This window comes from Mesoplodon bidens, assembly GCF_964165515.1.
Source record: "Mesoplodon bidens genome assembly, chromosome: 15".
Taxonomy (NCBI): domain Eukaryota; kingdom Metazoa; phylum Chordata; class Mammalia; order Artiodactyla; family Ziphiidae; genus Mesoplodon; species Mesoplodon bidens.
This window is the reverse complement of record NC_138171.1, coordinates 23,951,294-23,965,901: the sequence shown is the minus strand read 5'-3', so window position 1 is coordinate 23,965,901 and position 14,608 is coordinate 23,951,294. Positions and strand designations below refer to the sequence as shown.

Genomic DNA, 14,608 nt, shown 5'->3' with positions numbered 1-14,608 from the left:
AGTCTCAGAGGAGTTAAGTGATTGACACAAGGCCACGCAACCAGAAATGATCACGGTAGGACTCAACCCAAACTCATGACTCTGAATCCAGGGCTCTTCCCCACAGCAAGGAAGGATTGATCTTTCCTGGCATCACCTTATATGAAAGGGATTGCCTGGGAGGAGGGCCTGCAGCCCCTGAACCTCCATCTGTGCTTTTTATAATCCGCAGGACATGGGCCATCCCCATCCAGGGAGCCCAGAGAGCCCCAGCAGAAGCAGAGCCGCCTAATCCTCTCCCCCACCCCCCTCATCATTCCGGTTTGTGTTGTTTTAAACTTCCCAGGAGCTGCCACTCCTCTGCGATCTTCTCCACCAAGCTCTCAATGGTTCCCCCGGCTGAGCTCCTCGGGAACTGCACCTTGTCAGAGCATGTGGGCGCTCCAGCGAGGTCTGTGCATCCCACTCCCTGCAGATACTATAATCTGGAAACTGCATGTGGGTGTATGTGTGTTTTTGCCTGTTGCAGGTGTGGTGCACAAACAAAGCAACCACACATTTTCACTTGTATTCTTGAAGTATTTTTATTTTAAAACTTCTTAATATTTAAAAAATGTTTTTAAAAAATTTTAGAAGTAATGTATATTAGAAAGAAAAGTAATACAAATTCATGATGAAAAAAAGTTCAGACAGTACAAGGGAATACACGGGAAGTCCCCCTCCCACTCCAGACCCCCAGTTTTCCAGACCTTCTCAGAAACAACCACTTCTATCAGTCTCCTGGATGACTTTCTATGCAATATAAGCTTTGAAAAAAACCTTTTTATTGAAGTACGATGTCTATACTGAATATATTTAAATTACAAACTCAATTTTCATTGTAAAAAAAATAAAATTGAAACAATACCAAAAGGTGTTAAATTAAAAGAAGCCGCTCCCCAATCTCTCCGCCTAGACGTAATCACTGTTAATAGTTAGGGACCTGGAAACCTTATTGTCATTCTTGAGCTCAGAAACCTCAGATTCTTGCTGGACTCCTTCCACTCCTCCCTCCATTCATCTACTTTATCTCCCACTTTGCACGTAAAAACTCTAATAGGTAAGTATTATTATCCCCATTTGCAGCGGAGGAATTTGAGGCTCAGAGAGGGGAGGCGGGTTGCTCAAAACACAAGGCAGATCCAGGAGTTCAAACTCAGGTGAGTGTGTCTGCCTCCAAGCCCGACGTTCTTCCTGCCATGTTCCTCCACCTGGTTCCTGTCCAGATTCTTAGAGTTTAGTTTCTGTGTCACCTGAGGCAGCAGATAGAGTCTCAGGTTAGAATGTAATTAAGGGCTCATCTTTTTCTTAACTTTTTTTTTTTTTTTTTTTTGGCCACACCTCATGGCATGCAGGATCTCAGTTCCCCCACCAGGGACCAAACCTGTGCCCCCTGTAATGGAAGCCCAGAGTCTTAACCACTGAACCACCCGGGAAGTCTAAGGGCTCATTTTTTTGAGGAAAGAGAGGACCCAGTCCTATGGGAGCTGTCCCTATACATCTTTTTACTGCCCAAGCCCTGAACAGTGGTGAGCAAATGGCACCCACTTCAAAGAAATGTCAAGCCTGGGTGAGTGGGTATTTAGAGCTTGACCTGGTCAGGGGGAAGGGGCAAGGACTGGAAAGAGACCTGCCCACTGAGACAGGCTCAGCGCCACAGGGGGAATAGCCAGCTGATGGAGGGGATTGTATTATTATCTAATTATAAACCCAAGGAGACTCATACGATACAACCAAGTGGCAGAATCAGCCAGAGGAGTGCCCAGAGGAAATCCCCGGCGTTCCCCAAACATCCATGCCTTTGCACGTCACTGTTCCATGAACACTGCTTGGAATGCCCTTCCTGCCTTTGTCTGCTCAGCAGCTTAATCCTTCATAATTAGGTTATATTGTCACCACCTCTATGAAGCCAGCCACTCCCTCTTTATAGAATCTACCACCCTGTAAATATGTGAAATATACATTACTCACCTGTCTCTACTTAAGTCTGTGGACGGAGGCTCTAGGCAGGGTCCCTGTGTTATTGTTCTTTGGGTCTCTCCCAGTGTCTGGCACAGGATTTGACACATAGTAGGTTCTTAATCAATATTTGTTTAATGATAAATAAATGGACTCTGATGGAAAGCAGCGAGTGGTTCACAATCTATTACGAGATGCCATATTCCTTTGGTGCCTCGAGCTCTGCTTCTGGCAGTTAGCTTGCAGTGAGAAAGAGGGGAATGATTGAGGGTTATTTTTTTTCCCTCAATTTTTCCCCTGTCATCCTCAGCTCACCTTAGTCACTCAGAGTGTTGACATGGAGAGGAAGATGGAGCAAGGGGCGGGAAAAGTCTTTGAATTCGTGTCGTAGCTGGCTTTGTGCTTTCTGGGTTTGGCAGATGTTTATAGCTGTTTCTGTCCATCAACAAAGCATCATGGAGGGCTTTTATGGGCTCTTCAGGGATTCCCTGCTGGAGCCCTCTCCTGCACTCCTCTTAGCAAAGGCATCTCTATTGCCAGTGGTCATTTGTCTTCTCACTTCTGGAGTCCCTTTACCCCTCTAGGAGGCCCTACCGAACAGGACCCAGGATAGGCCTATGCAGCTCTCCTTCTTTTACTTAGTCCCCATCCAGCCTACAGAAAACATTCCCTGACAAATTCTGGGAGAGCAGGACAACCCCAACACAGCAGCACTCTCCTGGGTCTGCCACCAAATCAGTTAGCAGGCTTGTCTCTTGTTGATAGATTTCCTGGGCAGCAGGTAGATCCGGTCATTATGCTCCCCAACTGCAATGGGGTTGGGATGTGGTACCTCATACCCTCCTGGAACGCCCCTCTTCCAATCACTTGGCTGAAGCAGTTACATCTTCCCTGAGAAGGGTGGGGACTCACAGCCAGAAATATCTCCACACAAATTTTCTATCCTCCATTCTCTTGACACCATAGCTAAAGGATTTAAGAACGTTAAAACAGATTTTAGGCTACTAGAAAAAAATATATAGATATAGACATATGGGTTTTTAGTCCATCACTTTGAAATTCCACATATGTAAGTTTAAAAAGAAAGAAAGTCAGTCAGTCCAGGCAGCCTCTTGGTATGGGGCAGGGGGAATATCTATAAATAATGAGCAAGCCTGGGGTTCAGGATCGACTTTACAGTCCTGGAAAAGGGTTGAGATAAAAAGCATGTTCCCAGAGATGGAATTTAGGGCATAAAGAAAGAGCTCCAGTTCACTTGGAGGGGACCACGGTTGGTTTTCTTTCAACTGATTCGTTGTCTCTCCCTCCAATCCAGCCTCCTTTGAGGCCTTCTCCCCACTCTAGTTCATCAGACAGGTTTGAAAACGGCCAGACTCTAATTGTGGCTGGATTAAGTCTTTCCCTACAGGGCTCTTGGGTCCCAAGCAATTTAAGTGCTGTATATGAACACTTTTTTTTGTCCCAAACATTCCTGGCACTTCATAGGATGTTTGAAGGCTGATGTACTCTCAAAGCCTATAGAATCTCTAGGGGGGATGCTACCCACTCTCACACATCAGCTAACTCCACTTTCTCCTCTGGCCCAGACAAAATACCCAGTTGTACTACTTTTTTATGTTTTAATACAATTTCCAACTTGCTGTTAATACATTGTATTATTATCCAATACTAGCACATAACAAATATTACATAAATGTTTGTTGGATGAATGAGTAAATGAATAAGGGAATGAATGAACGAATTCCCTTTTACAAAAATCAAAGATCACTGTTTATTTTAATCCTCTTTGTTTATTCTTCATGGTCTTAAAGTGTATTATGTAGTTTGTTGATGGATTTTATGTCATTAACCTTTGTAACACTGAGGCTGACTCCATTCATTCATTTCATGGATGCTTATTTAGCACCTACCCTGTGTCAGGCTCTGTGTTAAATGCTAAGAATAAGTCAGACATAGCCTCCTATTCTCATGAAGTTTAAATTTTCAAGGGGGAGAAAGATAATAGGTAAACCAAAATAAGTAAGTAAAAAGTACTATGAAAAGAGTACTGCAATAGAAAATGATAGAGTATTACTTTACATAACATGATCAGGGAAGACCTAGCTGAGGAAGTACCATTTAAGTTGAGATCTGAAGGAGGGGAAGTTGTCAGCTAATCCAAGAGTTTGGGGTAAACTGGTTTAGGAGATGGCAAAGTATGCCATCTCCCTGAGGTTGCAAATGCCCTGAAGTTGGTGTAACATTCCAAATACTGTAGTGAACGTTCTTGCACACAACCTGTTGGGAGAATATTTCCCTGGGGTGGACTCCCACAGAACTGAGTCTTTGCATCCTTTCGTCTGTCCAATGTCTGGGATGTTTCTTCTTCCCTCTCAGCACAGTTTGCCTTTAAGAATCACTGTCCTACCCCCCACCCCCACTTACTTTCTCTTTTTCTCAAGGTAACTATTAAGAACTTGTTTTGTTCTTATAGGAGAAAAATACAAAGATACTCTTATCAAAGTGTTCTCTTTTCAGGTTCCCTTTGGCTGTGAATTGCCTGTTTCACTCCTGCTATCCATTCATACATCCATCTATTCACTCAGCGCTTACTTAGCTCCTATTTTGTACTAAGCCTTGTGCTGGGTGCTACAGATATACAATCTTATACAGTGTTTCTCAAAATATGTTCCCAACGCATCGGGAATCACCCAAGGTATTTGGCTGAATTCAGAGTCCCGGGCTCCACGCCTGGTTTACTGACTCTCTAGTGTGGGAATCCGAGAGACTGCACTTTAAGAAGTTCCCCAGTTTTGTTTTGTTTTTAATCCCAACTAAAACTTTAGACCCACTGAGTGGAGAAGAGAGGTGAATGAAAGTGCATTGATAATTTACGCACAAAACGCTATGGAAAAAAACGCCTCTAGAGTCCCCTAGAGAAAATCAGGTGTACGCATAAAATTGGACAAACTGCAGTTCTCCGGACGGATGCAGGACATTTAGTCAAAGAAAACACCCTGTTCAAAGCCATGTGTGTTCAAATGACACTGAGTAACTATGCTGTAAGTGTTGTGTTGCCTGAAGCCTTTTGGGGCTTCGGGGGTCTGAAGATGAAGTTGTATCCCGACGAAGCGCCCTTGTTAATTGTACTCGGGTTTGTGGGTGGAACAGTGCGCAGGCGCACCTAGAACCAGGTGACCATACACATGCGCAATGTGTAATCCCGAAGCCAAAAGGGGTATGATTGAGGGCAGTTTTTTTCTGTTACTAAAACTTCCCTTGCTCGAATCCAGAAAGCCTGGCTGTCCACATTTCTGGCGAGGGAATCTTAATATCTCTTAATATTATCCCCTTTTTCCTTCTGGGCCACACTTTTAAGTCTGCTGCCAGTACTCAACATGGCGGAGGCCCCTAGGTGGCGCAGTCCGTCCTTAGGCGCGCTGCACGGAGGGGCGGGGCCCTCCGAAAGGGCGGGAGTTTGAGGGGCGGGGCCTGCGCCCCAGCCCCTTGGTGGGCCCCCGCCCCCGGCCGGGCCTTAACTGCTGCTTCAGGCGCTGCGGCGCTGAGGAGCACCCGAACGAAGAATCTGCGGGAGCCGAGCATGGTGAGGTGGGGCCTCAAGGCAGGCGGGAGGTGCCCGGGTTAACGGTCTGAGGCCCAGAGGCCGGCCCTCTTAGAGCTCCTTAGGGAATTCCGTTCGGGCAGCGGCCTCCAGTTCCCCGGGAGGAGCCCGAGGCCCAGAGAGGGGCTGGGACCTGTCCTAGGCGGGTGTGTCCGCGTGCTGCTGCCGCCAACACTCTGCACTCCAGTCCGCGTCAAAAGGGATCTTCCGAGCCCGGGGTTGTCCGATAAGGCGCTGCGCTCTCCTAAGCATCCCGCTCCTGGCTCCCAGAATTTTGCGGCTCCCTCTGCCTTTGGGGCTTTGCATGTGATCTGTCCGAAAGTCCAGTCCTACTCGCCACCCTACTCTGGAACGCTCATTCTTCGGGACCCACCTTAAATAGCACTTCCTCGGAAACCTTTTCCAACCTCTTTCTGAAGGCGCAGTTAGCTCGCTGCTGGGTTTTTGCACTCATTGCACCGAGTTACTTTTCCTGCTTCTCTTTTACATCCGTGCACTTGTTGGGGCGTTATGCTTTGCCTTTTTCATCTGTATCCCAGGGTCTAGCACGTGATGATCATAATAATAGCTAATATTTATTGAACAGTCACAAAGGTGCTACGAAATGCATTACCTGTACAGACCCATTTAATCCTCAGAGCAATTCCATAAGGTGGGTTCTATATCTTCACATTTTATGCGTGCAGAAGCTAAGGCACTCTTAGATCAATTTGCGTAGAGTCCCACAACTAATAAGTGAGTGGAGCTGGGATACGAATTCTAGGCTGTCCGTCCCCAGAGCATGTAATAATTCCTAGATTGCCTTTGGGTTTGGTAAATGTCTGTTGAATTGGTGTTTACGTTAGGTCCATGAGTTATGGAGGCCAATATTATGATGCACATGAGAAAGCTTAGAAAGGAGAATTGATGTTCCCAAATGTACAGAGTGAGTTCACGAGGAACTAGAACCTGGTGCTAGCCCTTGTTCCTTCAGTCACACTCTACCTTTCTTTGGTCCTTGTCCATCAGAGAGCCGAAGACTTAGACCTCATCATTTCACACCCTTTAGAAAGCGTCCCTCCCAGAGCTGTGATTTCATATTTCATGATTTAGGGGGCAGCATTTTGTAATGGAAGAGCGTAGAGTTACGAAGCAGATTGGGGTTCAGTAGTTGCTCTGCCGCTGACCAGTTATACCCCTTCCGTGTTTTGAGCCTTAGTTTTCTTGTCCATAAAATGAAGGCAATAATTTCTTCCCAAAGTGTTTTTTATGAAGATTGCAAATAATTGTGAGAGAGTAAAGTGCTGTACAAACTACATGATCTGTTTCTTTTGGGGATTTTTGTTTGTTTTACCTATTAGAAGGTTATAGAACTGTCAGCATTTTGCAAGACCTTTGATATGGATCATGTTGCCTAATGTTCTTATATCCATTCATTTAGTCAAATATCTAATGAGTACCTGCTATATACCAGGCACTGTTTTAGGAGCTGAGAATACAGCAGTCAACAAAACAATATTCTTGCACTTGGGAAATTTACATTGGGTTAGATATAGTACACATAATACTCAGATAGGGACAGATGAAGCATGGTAAGGAAAGTAGAAAAATACCAGGGACTTCTCTGGCAGCCCCGTAGTTAAGACTCCCCGCTTCCACTGCAGGGGGCACGGGTTCAATGCCTGGTTGGGGAACTAAGAGATCCTGCGTGCCGCGTGGTGCGGTCAAAAAAAAAAAAAGGAAGAAAGAAAAGAAAAATACCAGTTTGTGTGGAGGGGTGGTGGTATTTTATATTGGGTGGTTAGGGAACAACTTACTGAGAAGGGAACATTTGAACAGAGAAGGTGGCAAGGGAGCCAATCATGAGGATAACTGGAAGAAGAGGCCCTGGATGAGTGTGTGGCTTGGTGTGTTCCAAGCATGTACAGCAAGGAGGGCTGTGTGGCTGGAGGGATGTGAGCAAAGGGGAGAGGAGTAAGAAATGGAATTAAAACAATTGGAGGCTGGGATCAAATAATTAGGACCAGGAAAGCCAATACAGTGATTGTGGTTTTTGCTCTTGATTAGCCACTGGAGGGTTCTAAGTGACCGAATCTGTCACTGTTTTAATATTTATTTATTTATTTATTTATTGCTTTATTTATTTATTTATGCCATACCATGTGGGATGTGGGATCTTAGTTCCCCAACCAGGGATCGAACCCACGCCCCCTACAGTGGAAGCTCGGAGTCTTAACCAATGGACGACCCAGGAAGTCCCTGTCACTGTTTTAAAAGGATCACTCTGACTATTCTGCTGAGAAAAAGCAAATTTTGAAAGCAAGGGTAGAAGCATTGCTACCACCTAGGAAGCTTTTGCAGTTGTCCAGGTGTATTAGTTATCTATTGCTATGCACGAAATTACCCCAAAACTTAGCAGCTTGAAACAGCAGTCATTTATTATCTCATATAGTTGTGGGTCTGAAATCTGGGAGCAGCTCAGCTGGCTCTTTCTCGCTTAAGATCTCTCAGGAGATCGCAGTCAAACTGATGTCTGGTCTGCTCCCAAGATGTGGTTCCTTACCACTGGGCCTCTTCACAGGACTGCCTGGGTGTCCTCAGGACACAGCAGAGAGAGTGGGGAGAGAGCAAGAGCTAGAGAGAGGGGAGGCCTTTTATGACCTTGTCTTGGAAGTCATTTCCACTTTATTCAGCTTCATTAACTTTATTCCAGATCATGCTCAAGGGGAGAGAGTTTAAGCTCCACCTCTTGAAGGGAGGAGTATCAAAGAATTTGTGGGCATACCTTAAAGCCACCACATCAGGCAAGAGTGGCTTGGCTCAGGATGTTGGTGGGGGTGGGTCAGAAGCGATAGGAACTGGTAGAGCCAACAGGATTTGCTAATGGGTTGGTTATAGGCTGTGGGAGAATGGAGTCAGTATAACTGTAAGGCTTTTGGGCTTGAGCAACCAGAAGGATGGAATTAGGACGTACTGAAATGGGGAAGATTGGAGGAACAGGAGTTCACTTTTGGATGAGTTAACTTTGGGATGCCTGTTAGACATCTATATGGAGAAGTTAAATAAACGTTTGGATTTAGTATAGGAGTGTGATGTGCCAGATGGGGTGGAGATGTAACACTGGGAGTCATGGGTGTATAGGTACAGTTTTAAGCCATGAAACTGGATGAGATTATCTAGAAAATGAATGTAGGTGGAGAAGAGGTCTGAAGCCTGAGCACTGGGGCCTCCAACCTTGAGATGGTGGGGAGGTGAGGAGGAGCCAGCAGAGGAGACTAAGGGGAGAGAGGCCTTAGAGGTAGGAGGAGGACGGAGTGAGAGGCCCCACATATGAGATTTATATAAGGAGCTGTGTGCTAATTTCTTTTTTTCTGGAATAAGAAACAAATTATCTCTGCAGACAAATATATATATATATATATATACACATATATATATATATACACACACACACAGTTTCTTTGCTCAGGAAATAAAATGTCTGTGCCCTCACGTGTTTTTTCTTTTTTGCTTTAAGTGACAAATTCTGTTTAATAATACCAGTTCTCCTCTTAGTCCTTGTAACATTTACACCTCTACTTCAAGTTTAGGTGGTGTTGCTGCTATTTTTAATTTATTTAAATACTCCTTTTGGAAGAATTTGGATGAGAGGAGACAAAATATATAATTTATGTCACTCTTCTCTCACTCTTCACTCTAGGTTCAGAGGTCACTGCCCTTCCCAGCCTGGTTCCTAGCAAAAGTAGGAAGTCAGTCTTCCTCACTGTGGCCAGTTACCTGATGCTAAGCTGGGGAATTCATGAGTGTTTACAGGATAAATTAACGTATAAAAGAAGTGAATCTTTTTCCTTTTCCTGTGGTAATGATAACATCTATTCAGTGGTTTACAGTTTACAGAGCACACTGACATCCATTATTCTCATTGAATGCAATTCAGTCTGTTACCATTTGCCAGCTACTGACCTTTTCCTTTCCTGAGGGCCATTGAAACCTACCTTTCTTTTGGAGCTATGCTAGTTTATTTATTCTCTGGCTGATCCCACAGTGTGTTAATGAAAAGTGCTGAACTGTGTCTTGAGGAAGCTCAGAACTGAATCTCAATTTCAGAAAAATTCCTGGTGTAATTTTTCTCTGTTCCCTCCATCTTTTTATTCCTGTTTTTTTTTTTTTTTTGGCAGAGGGGGGGCGTTAATCATAAAACAATTCAAATCATTTTTTAAATAAACTTAATTTTTAGAACAATTTTAGATTTACAGAGCTTGCATAGTACAGCAAGTTCCTATATACCCTGCACCCAGTTTCCCCTGTTAGTAACATCTTACATTAGTGTGGTACATTTGCTACAATTTCACATCATTTTTGAAGTAAGTGGGGCGTACCAATAAAATATGAACAAAATGAAGTTACTTCATCTCTGTAAGCCTCAGTTTCCTTATCTGTAAAATGAGAGGGTTGGACTAAATTTTTAAATAGCTCTAAAATTTTTAAGTTATCTGCTAAAGTAAAATAATCATAAAATTCTAATATAATTCCATTTTTTTACTGAAGTGTTACTATCATTTTCTAAAATAATGTATACACATTAACAACAGCCTTATTCTAAAAGAGGATTTAGAGAATTCCCTGCCAGTCCAGTGGTTAGGACTCTTGAGCTTCCACTGCAGGGGGCGCAGATCAAACTAAGATGTTGCAAGCCACTAGGCGTGGCCATAATTAATTAATACATACATACATACATACATACATACACACATACATACATACATACATACATACATACATACATACATACATACAATAAAAGAGGATTTAACAGGAGAATTCCAGGAACTATGAGAGGGCTGCTTATATATTAGGTTTGTATAATATATATAAATATATGATTATAAATATATATAATATTATTATATTAGGTTGAATTACGTGAAATTATCATTAGGTTAAAAAAAGGGCAGATATTGGCAATTTCATGGGGTTTAACCGAATGCTTTGGGGGGTAGGGATTCAGAGGAGGGTTAGGGAGCCTTTGGGGCCTCTGAGACTCTGCAAAAGCCTGGCCCATCCCTCACAGTGTTCGGAGAGAAAAGGCTCTTCAGGTCCCTTGAAGCATCTCAGAGCTACTCTTGTTGTTACTCGTGTTGGCAGTAAGAGCTATTTCCCAGCAGGTTTGTGCCTCCAACCAGAAGAGAGAGATTGAGCCAGCATTTCACAGCTGTGGTGGAAGGGCAGAAAGGGAGGACACTGGAAGTACTAACCCAGTTGATCAGCTAGGAAGAGGCATCCTGGGGTGTTGGTGCCACTACGCCTTTAGTGGTGCCACTCTACTCTTCCTACTTTATGCCCTTTCCTTACTGTCTACTACAAGCTCAGCAAACCCAGGTATCTGCAGTTGCCCAGGAGGTGATTAGTAAGCTGAGTTTTCCTCTGTAACTCTGTTATAAGAAAAACAACAGCACAAGTGCAATGACATGACAACTAAAATCTGCTATCGGTGTGAGGGAGAGGCTAGGCCAGGGCAGGGGCCTGAGACTAAGGTGAACTGGAGAGCATATGCCTTATCTAAAGGGACCAGACACTGTTGCACTGCAGCCTGTTGTCACCTTGTGGGAATGTGGGTCAGGGGTCCCTAGATATGCTGATTATCCAAAGGAGCCAGAAATATGAATTTTTATATGTATTTTGCCAATGGTAAATGTTGGCACCTAACTTAAGTTCTTAAAAACCATTGTATAGGCCACACAATGATTGAAAAGAACCCGCAGGCTACATTTGTAACCTCTGGCCAAGGGTTTAGATCTGCCAGGAGTGAGGCCCACATGCATTTCTTCATGATGCGTTGTTGACAAGTTACTAATGACCAAAATGAATTAGCTCCTGCCTTTGAGGAACTCACAGGTTAGTGGAGAAGATAGACAAATAGTAATGATAAGATGTAACATAGACATTCTCTCTATACATTAAATATAAATTTATATATATTGTGTATATGGCTATAAAACAGATAAATTATTCCTGGATACATCTGGGAGGACCTGATAGGAAGTGGCATTTGAGCCAGGATATAGAAGATCAACAGTTTGGTGCACTAAAGGGGCATGGGGCCCCTGAAACTCCCACTGTATGTGCAAATGTTACATTTGCATTTGCTGTATATGCCATTTTCTTCAGATTATGAGACTGATGCTGCCAAGAAGGCAGCTCTAATAGACCACTTTCTTGATAGGTAGCTGGAAGTACAGATACTCCTCAAACCTGCTGATGGGTGTCTCAGGGCTGATAAGATGAGAGAACTCTACCCCCCTCCTCTGCCCCCAGGTTATCGTGTGTTTTAGAGGCCTAAGCAACTCAGAGGTCATGGAGCTGGGCACCCTCATTTTTGGATGAGGAGCCTGAGGAAGTGGCATGCTCGAGGTCCTAGAGCCCATTAGAGACAGAACTTGGACTAGCACCCCAAACTCTTGATCATCTTGCCTCCCCGTCTCCTGGGTGTCTCTGAAGTCACTGGTTAGGCTGGCCTCCCTCACCTGCCCCCATTGCCCTGTTCTGGCCCATCTCCTGGTGGATGGGGAGGGTTTGCCATCCTGCTGAAGCTGGTCCCTTCTTCCCTCTGTTTTTTGGTTCCCCTGCCTGAAATGCCTGCTACTCTCTGTCAGAGAGTCAGATTGCTTGTATTCAAATCCCTAGTCAACCAAATGCCAACTGTGAACTAGGACAAATTGTTTAACCTTTCTGATTTCTCAACTAAGGCTTAGCCTTTGTAAGCCTCAGTTTCCTCATCCATATGTAAAGTTAAAATAGTACCAATGCTGAAGTATGATAGGAAAGCATTGGAAGGTTTCAAGATTCTTGTGAAGCCAAAATGACATGGTATGTGTAAAGCACTTCAAGTGACTGACCCATAGAAGCACTTAACAAGTATTAATTATGATGATGATGATTCACAATGTTCACAGCCCCACAGGTTGGGTTAAATGTCCTTCTGTTATCTTCCCATACTATCCTGTGATGTCTCTGTTATTACTGCACAGACCACATTGCATTGTAATTGTGTCCATCTCCCCTGCTAGCCTAAAATCACCTTCAGTGATTCATTCAGCAGATGTTTATTAGGCACTGTGCCAGGCACTAGGGATGCAATGGTAAACTAGGAGCTCTTGGTTGAGTGCAGAGTTACAAAAGTCATGCCAGGAAACACTAGTCCTGTGAGCTTGTGTCATGGTCCAATAAATTTGGGAAATGATGCTCATCACGTTTCCCCCCCCCTTTAGAGATTAGGTCCATCTTAGTATTTGAAAAGCTCTGAGGGTTACTGTACTTTGTCCAACCCAATTTTACTGGACTTAATGAGTATTTCCTGAATAAATTTGAGTCATCTAAGTAGTTCTTTCATCTCCACTGTGTGCTTTAGTCCCCAGCTCAAGAGGAGGTCCAAGGGACACAGCAATGATTAGAGAGCCTGCTGGGAGCGAACAGCCTCTGACTGCATAGGGACCTGTGGACTTCTGTCTGGTGCCCCCATGGAGACAGGGGGCCCTGGGTTGAACAATATGAAGCCCCGGTCACTGCAGCTGATGCTGGAGGAGCAAGTGCTGGCACTACAGCAGCAGATGGCAGAGAACCAAGCAGCCTCCTGGCGGAAGCTGAAGAGCTCCCAGGAGGCTCAGCAAAGGCAAGCAACCCTCGTGAGGAAGCTGCAGGCCAAGGTGAGGCAGCTGCCCTTTCAGGAAGGGGAAAGAGGAGAACACTTGGGGCTGGGGACTGAAGCGGGATGAGGTTTGCAGAAGATGGAGCCACGTGGTGGGAATGTCCTAAACAGCTCTGTTTTGATATCTACAACTTCTCCACCAGCCATCTGCGATGTCCCTTTCAAAGGTGACCTTCATGAGGGTTAAGTTAGTTGTCTAGGATTACTCTCCTAGTCTAGAGCTAGGATCTGATCCTAAGTTTTCCGGTTCCAAAGCCCATGAACTTCCTTCTCCAATACAAGAGCTGTATAGAACATATGATTAAATGACCAAATGGAAACTGTAAGATGTTATGGCCTCACTTCACTGTCATCACCCAGTCCCTCATTCACAGCGCGTTTGCCCATGACCCCTGGGGACCTTTGCTTTGGGCTGTTGGTACCAGCCGTGCCCATTGCCGTGTCCTGCTCTGTTTGCCTCAGGTGTTGCAGTACCGGAGCTGGTGCCAAGAGCTGGAGAAGCGGCTGGAAGCCACTGGGGTGAGTGAGGCTCTTCTGTGCTCCTCCTGAGCCCTCAGGGAGTATAGTTAGGCCTCATTTGCCGACTGAGGGAGGCTGGGGTGTGATAAGGCGGTGTTTGGAAGAAGCCTCTCTTTCGTCAGCCCCTGAGAGCTTCATCAGATACCTTCACAGGACCTAGCTATTTCTGCCCCATCAGACTCCAACCCTGGGCTCTCTAAGGACAAAAGGAGCTTTAGGAGACTTAATATTACCAGATTGGAAGGGGTGTGGAATCTGAGAGAAGAGATGCATTTTTCCTCCAGGAGGTGTCAGTGTTTATCTGTCTTGGAGAGATGTGTGCCTTTGCAGGCCTGAAAAAAACGTATTTGTGGCAGAGAGATTTCTTTGTGCTGTGGGCTGGGTAGAACTTGCTTTCAAAGACCTATCTGCCTTTCTTCCAGCTCCCTCTCAGCATCTTCTCACATTACCCTCGGAAGAGTTCTCTCAGGAAGGAAAGGACGAGACTTAACTATGTACCATTCTATGTAGGCCAGGCACCCTTAGGCATTGTCATAGAATTATGCCACTTAACCTGCAAAGCAACTTTCTCAGGGGAATGATATCACCTTCATTTTGGAGCTGAAGACTTTGTGGCTTAGAGAAGTTATAACTTCCCAAGGTCCAAAAATTAGTGTAGTAGAAGCCAAGACCATTAGTGAAAGCTGTATTTTATGCTTCTTAGGTCAAAAATTCTTTTCACTACCAAATGCCATCTTTCAGGAGAAGTCACTGGTTTACGTTTGGAGAGAGGCATGCAGTGGGTTTACTTGCAAAATGCAGTGATTGAGAAAAGAGACATATTACTA

General features: G+C 44.6%; 1 protein-coding gene across 5 annotated transcripts in view; it reads left to right on the top strand.

The window, feature by feature from the left end:
• Nucleotides 1-5,437: 5,437 nt before the first annotated feature.
• The window catches only part of CEP250 (centrosomal protein 250), a 49,500-nt gene continuing 40,329 nt past the window's right edge, over nt 5,438-14,608 (top strand). For 3 of the 5 annotated variants that reach the window (XM_081257778.1, XM_081257779.1, XM_081257774.1), the window contains exons 1-3: nt 5,438-5,560; nt 12,966-13,260; nt 13,725-13,781. In XM_081257778.1, the coding sequence (XP_081113904.1) occupies nt 13,075-13,260; nt 13,725-13,781 (243 nt within the window). In that variant the 5' untranslated portion in view covers nt 5,438-5,560; nt 12,966-13,074. Of the gene's footprint in view, nt 5,566-12,965; nt 13,261-13,724; nt 13,782-14,608 lie in introns of those variants that run through there. The other 2 variants (XM_081257777.1, XM_081257781.1) reach the window with 2 other exon arrangements.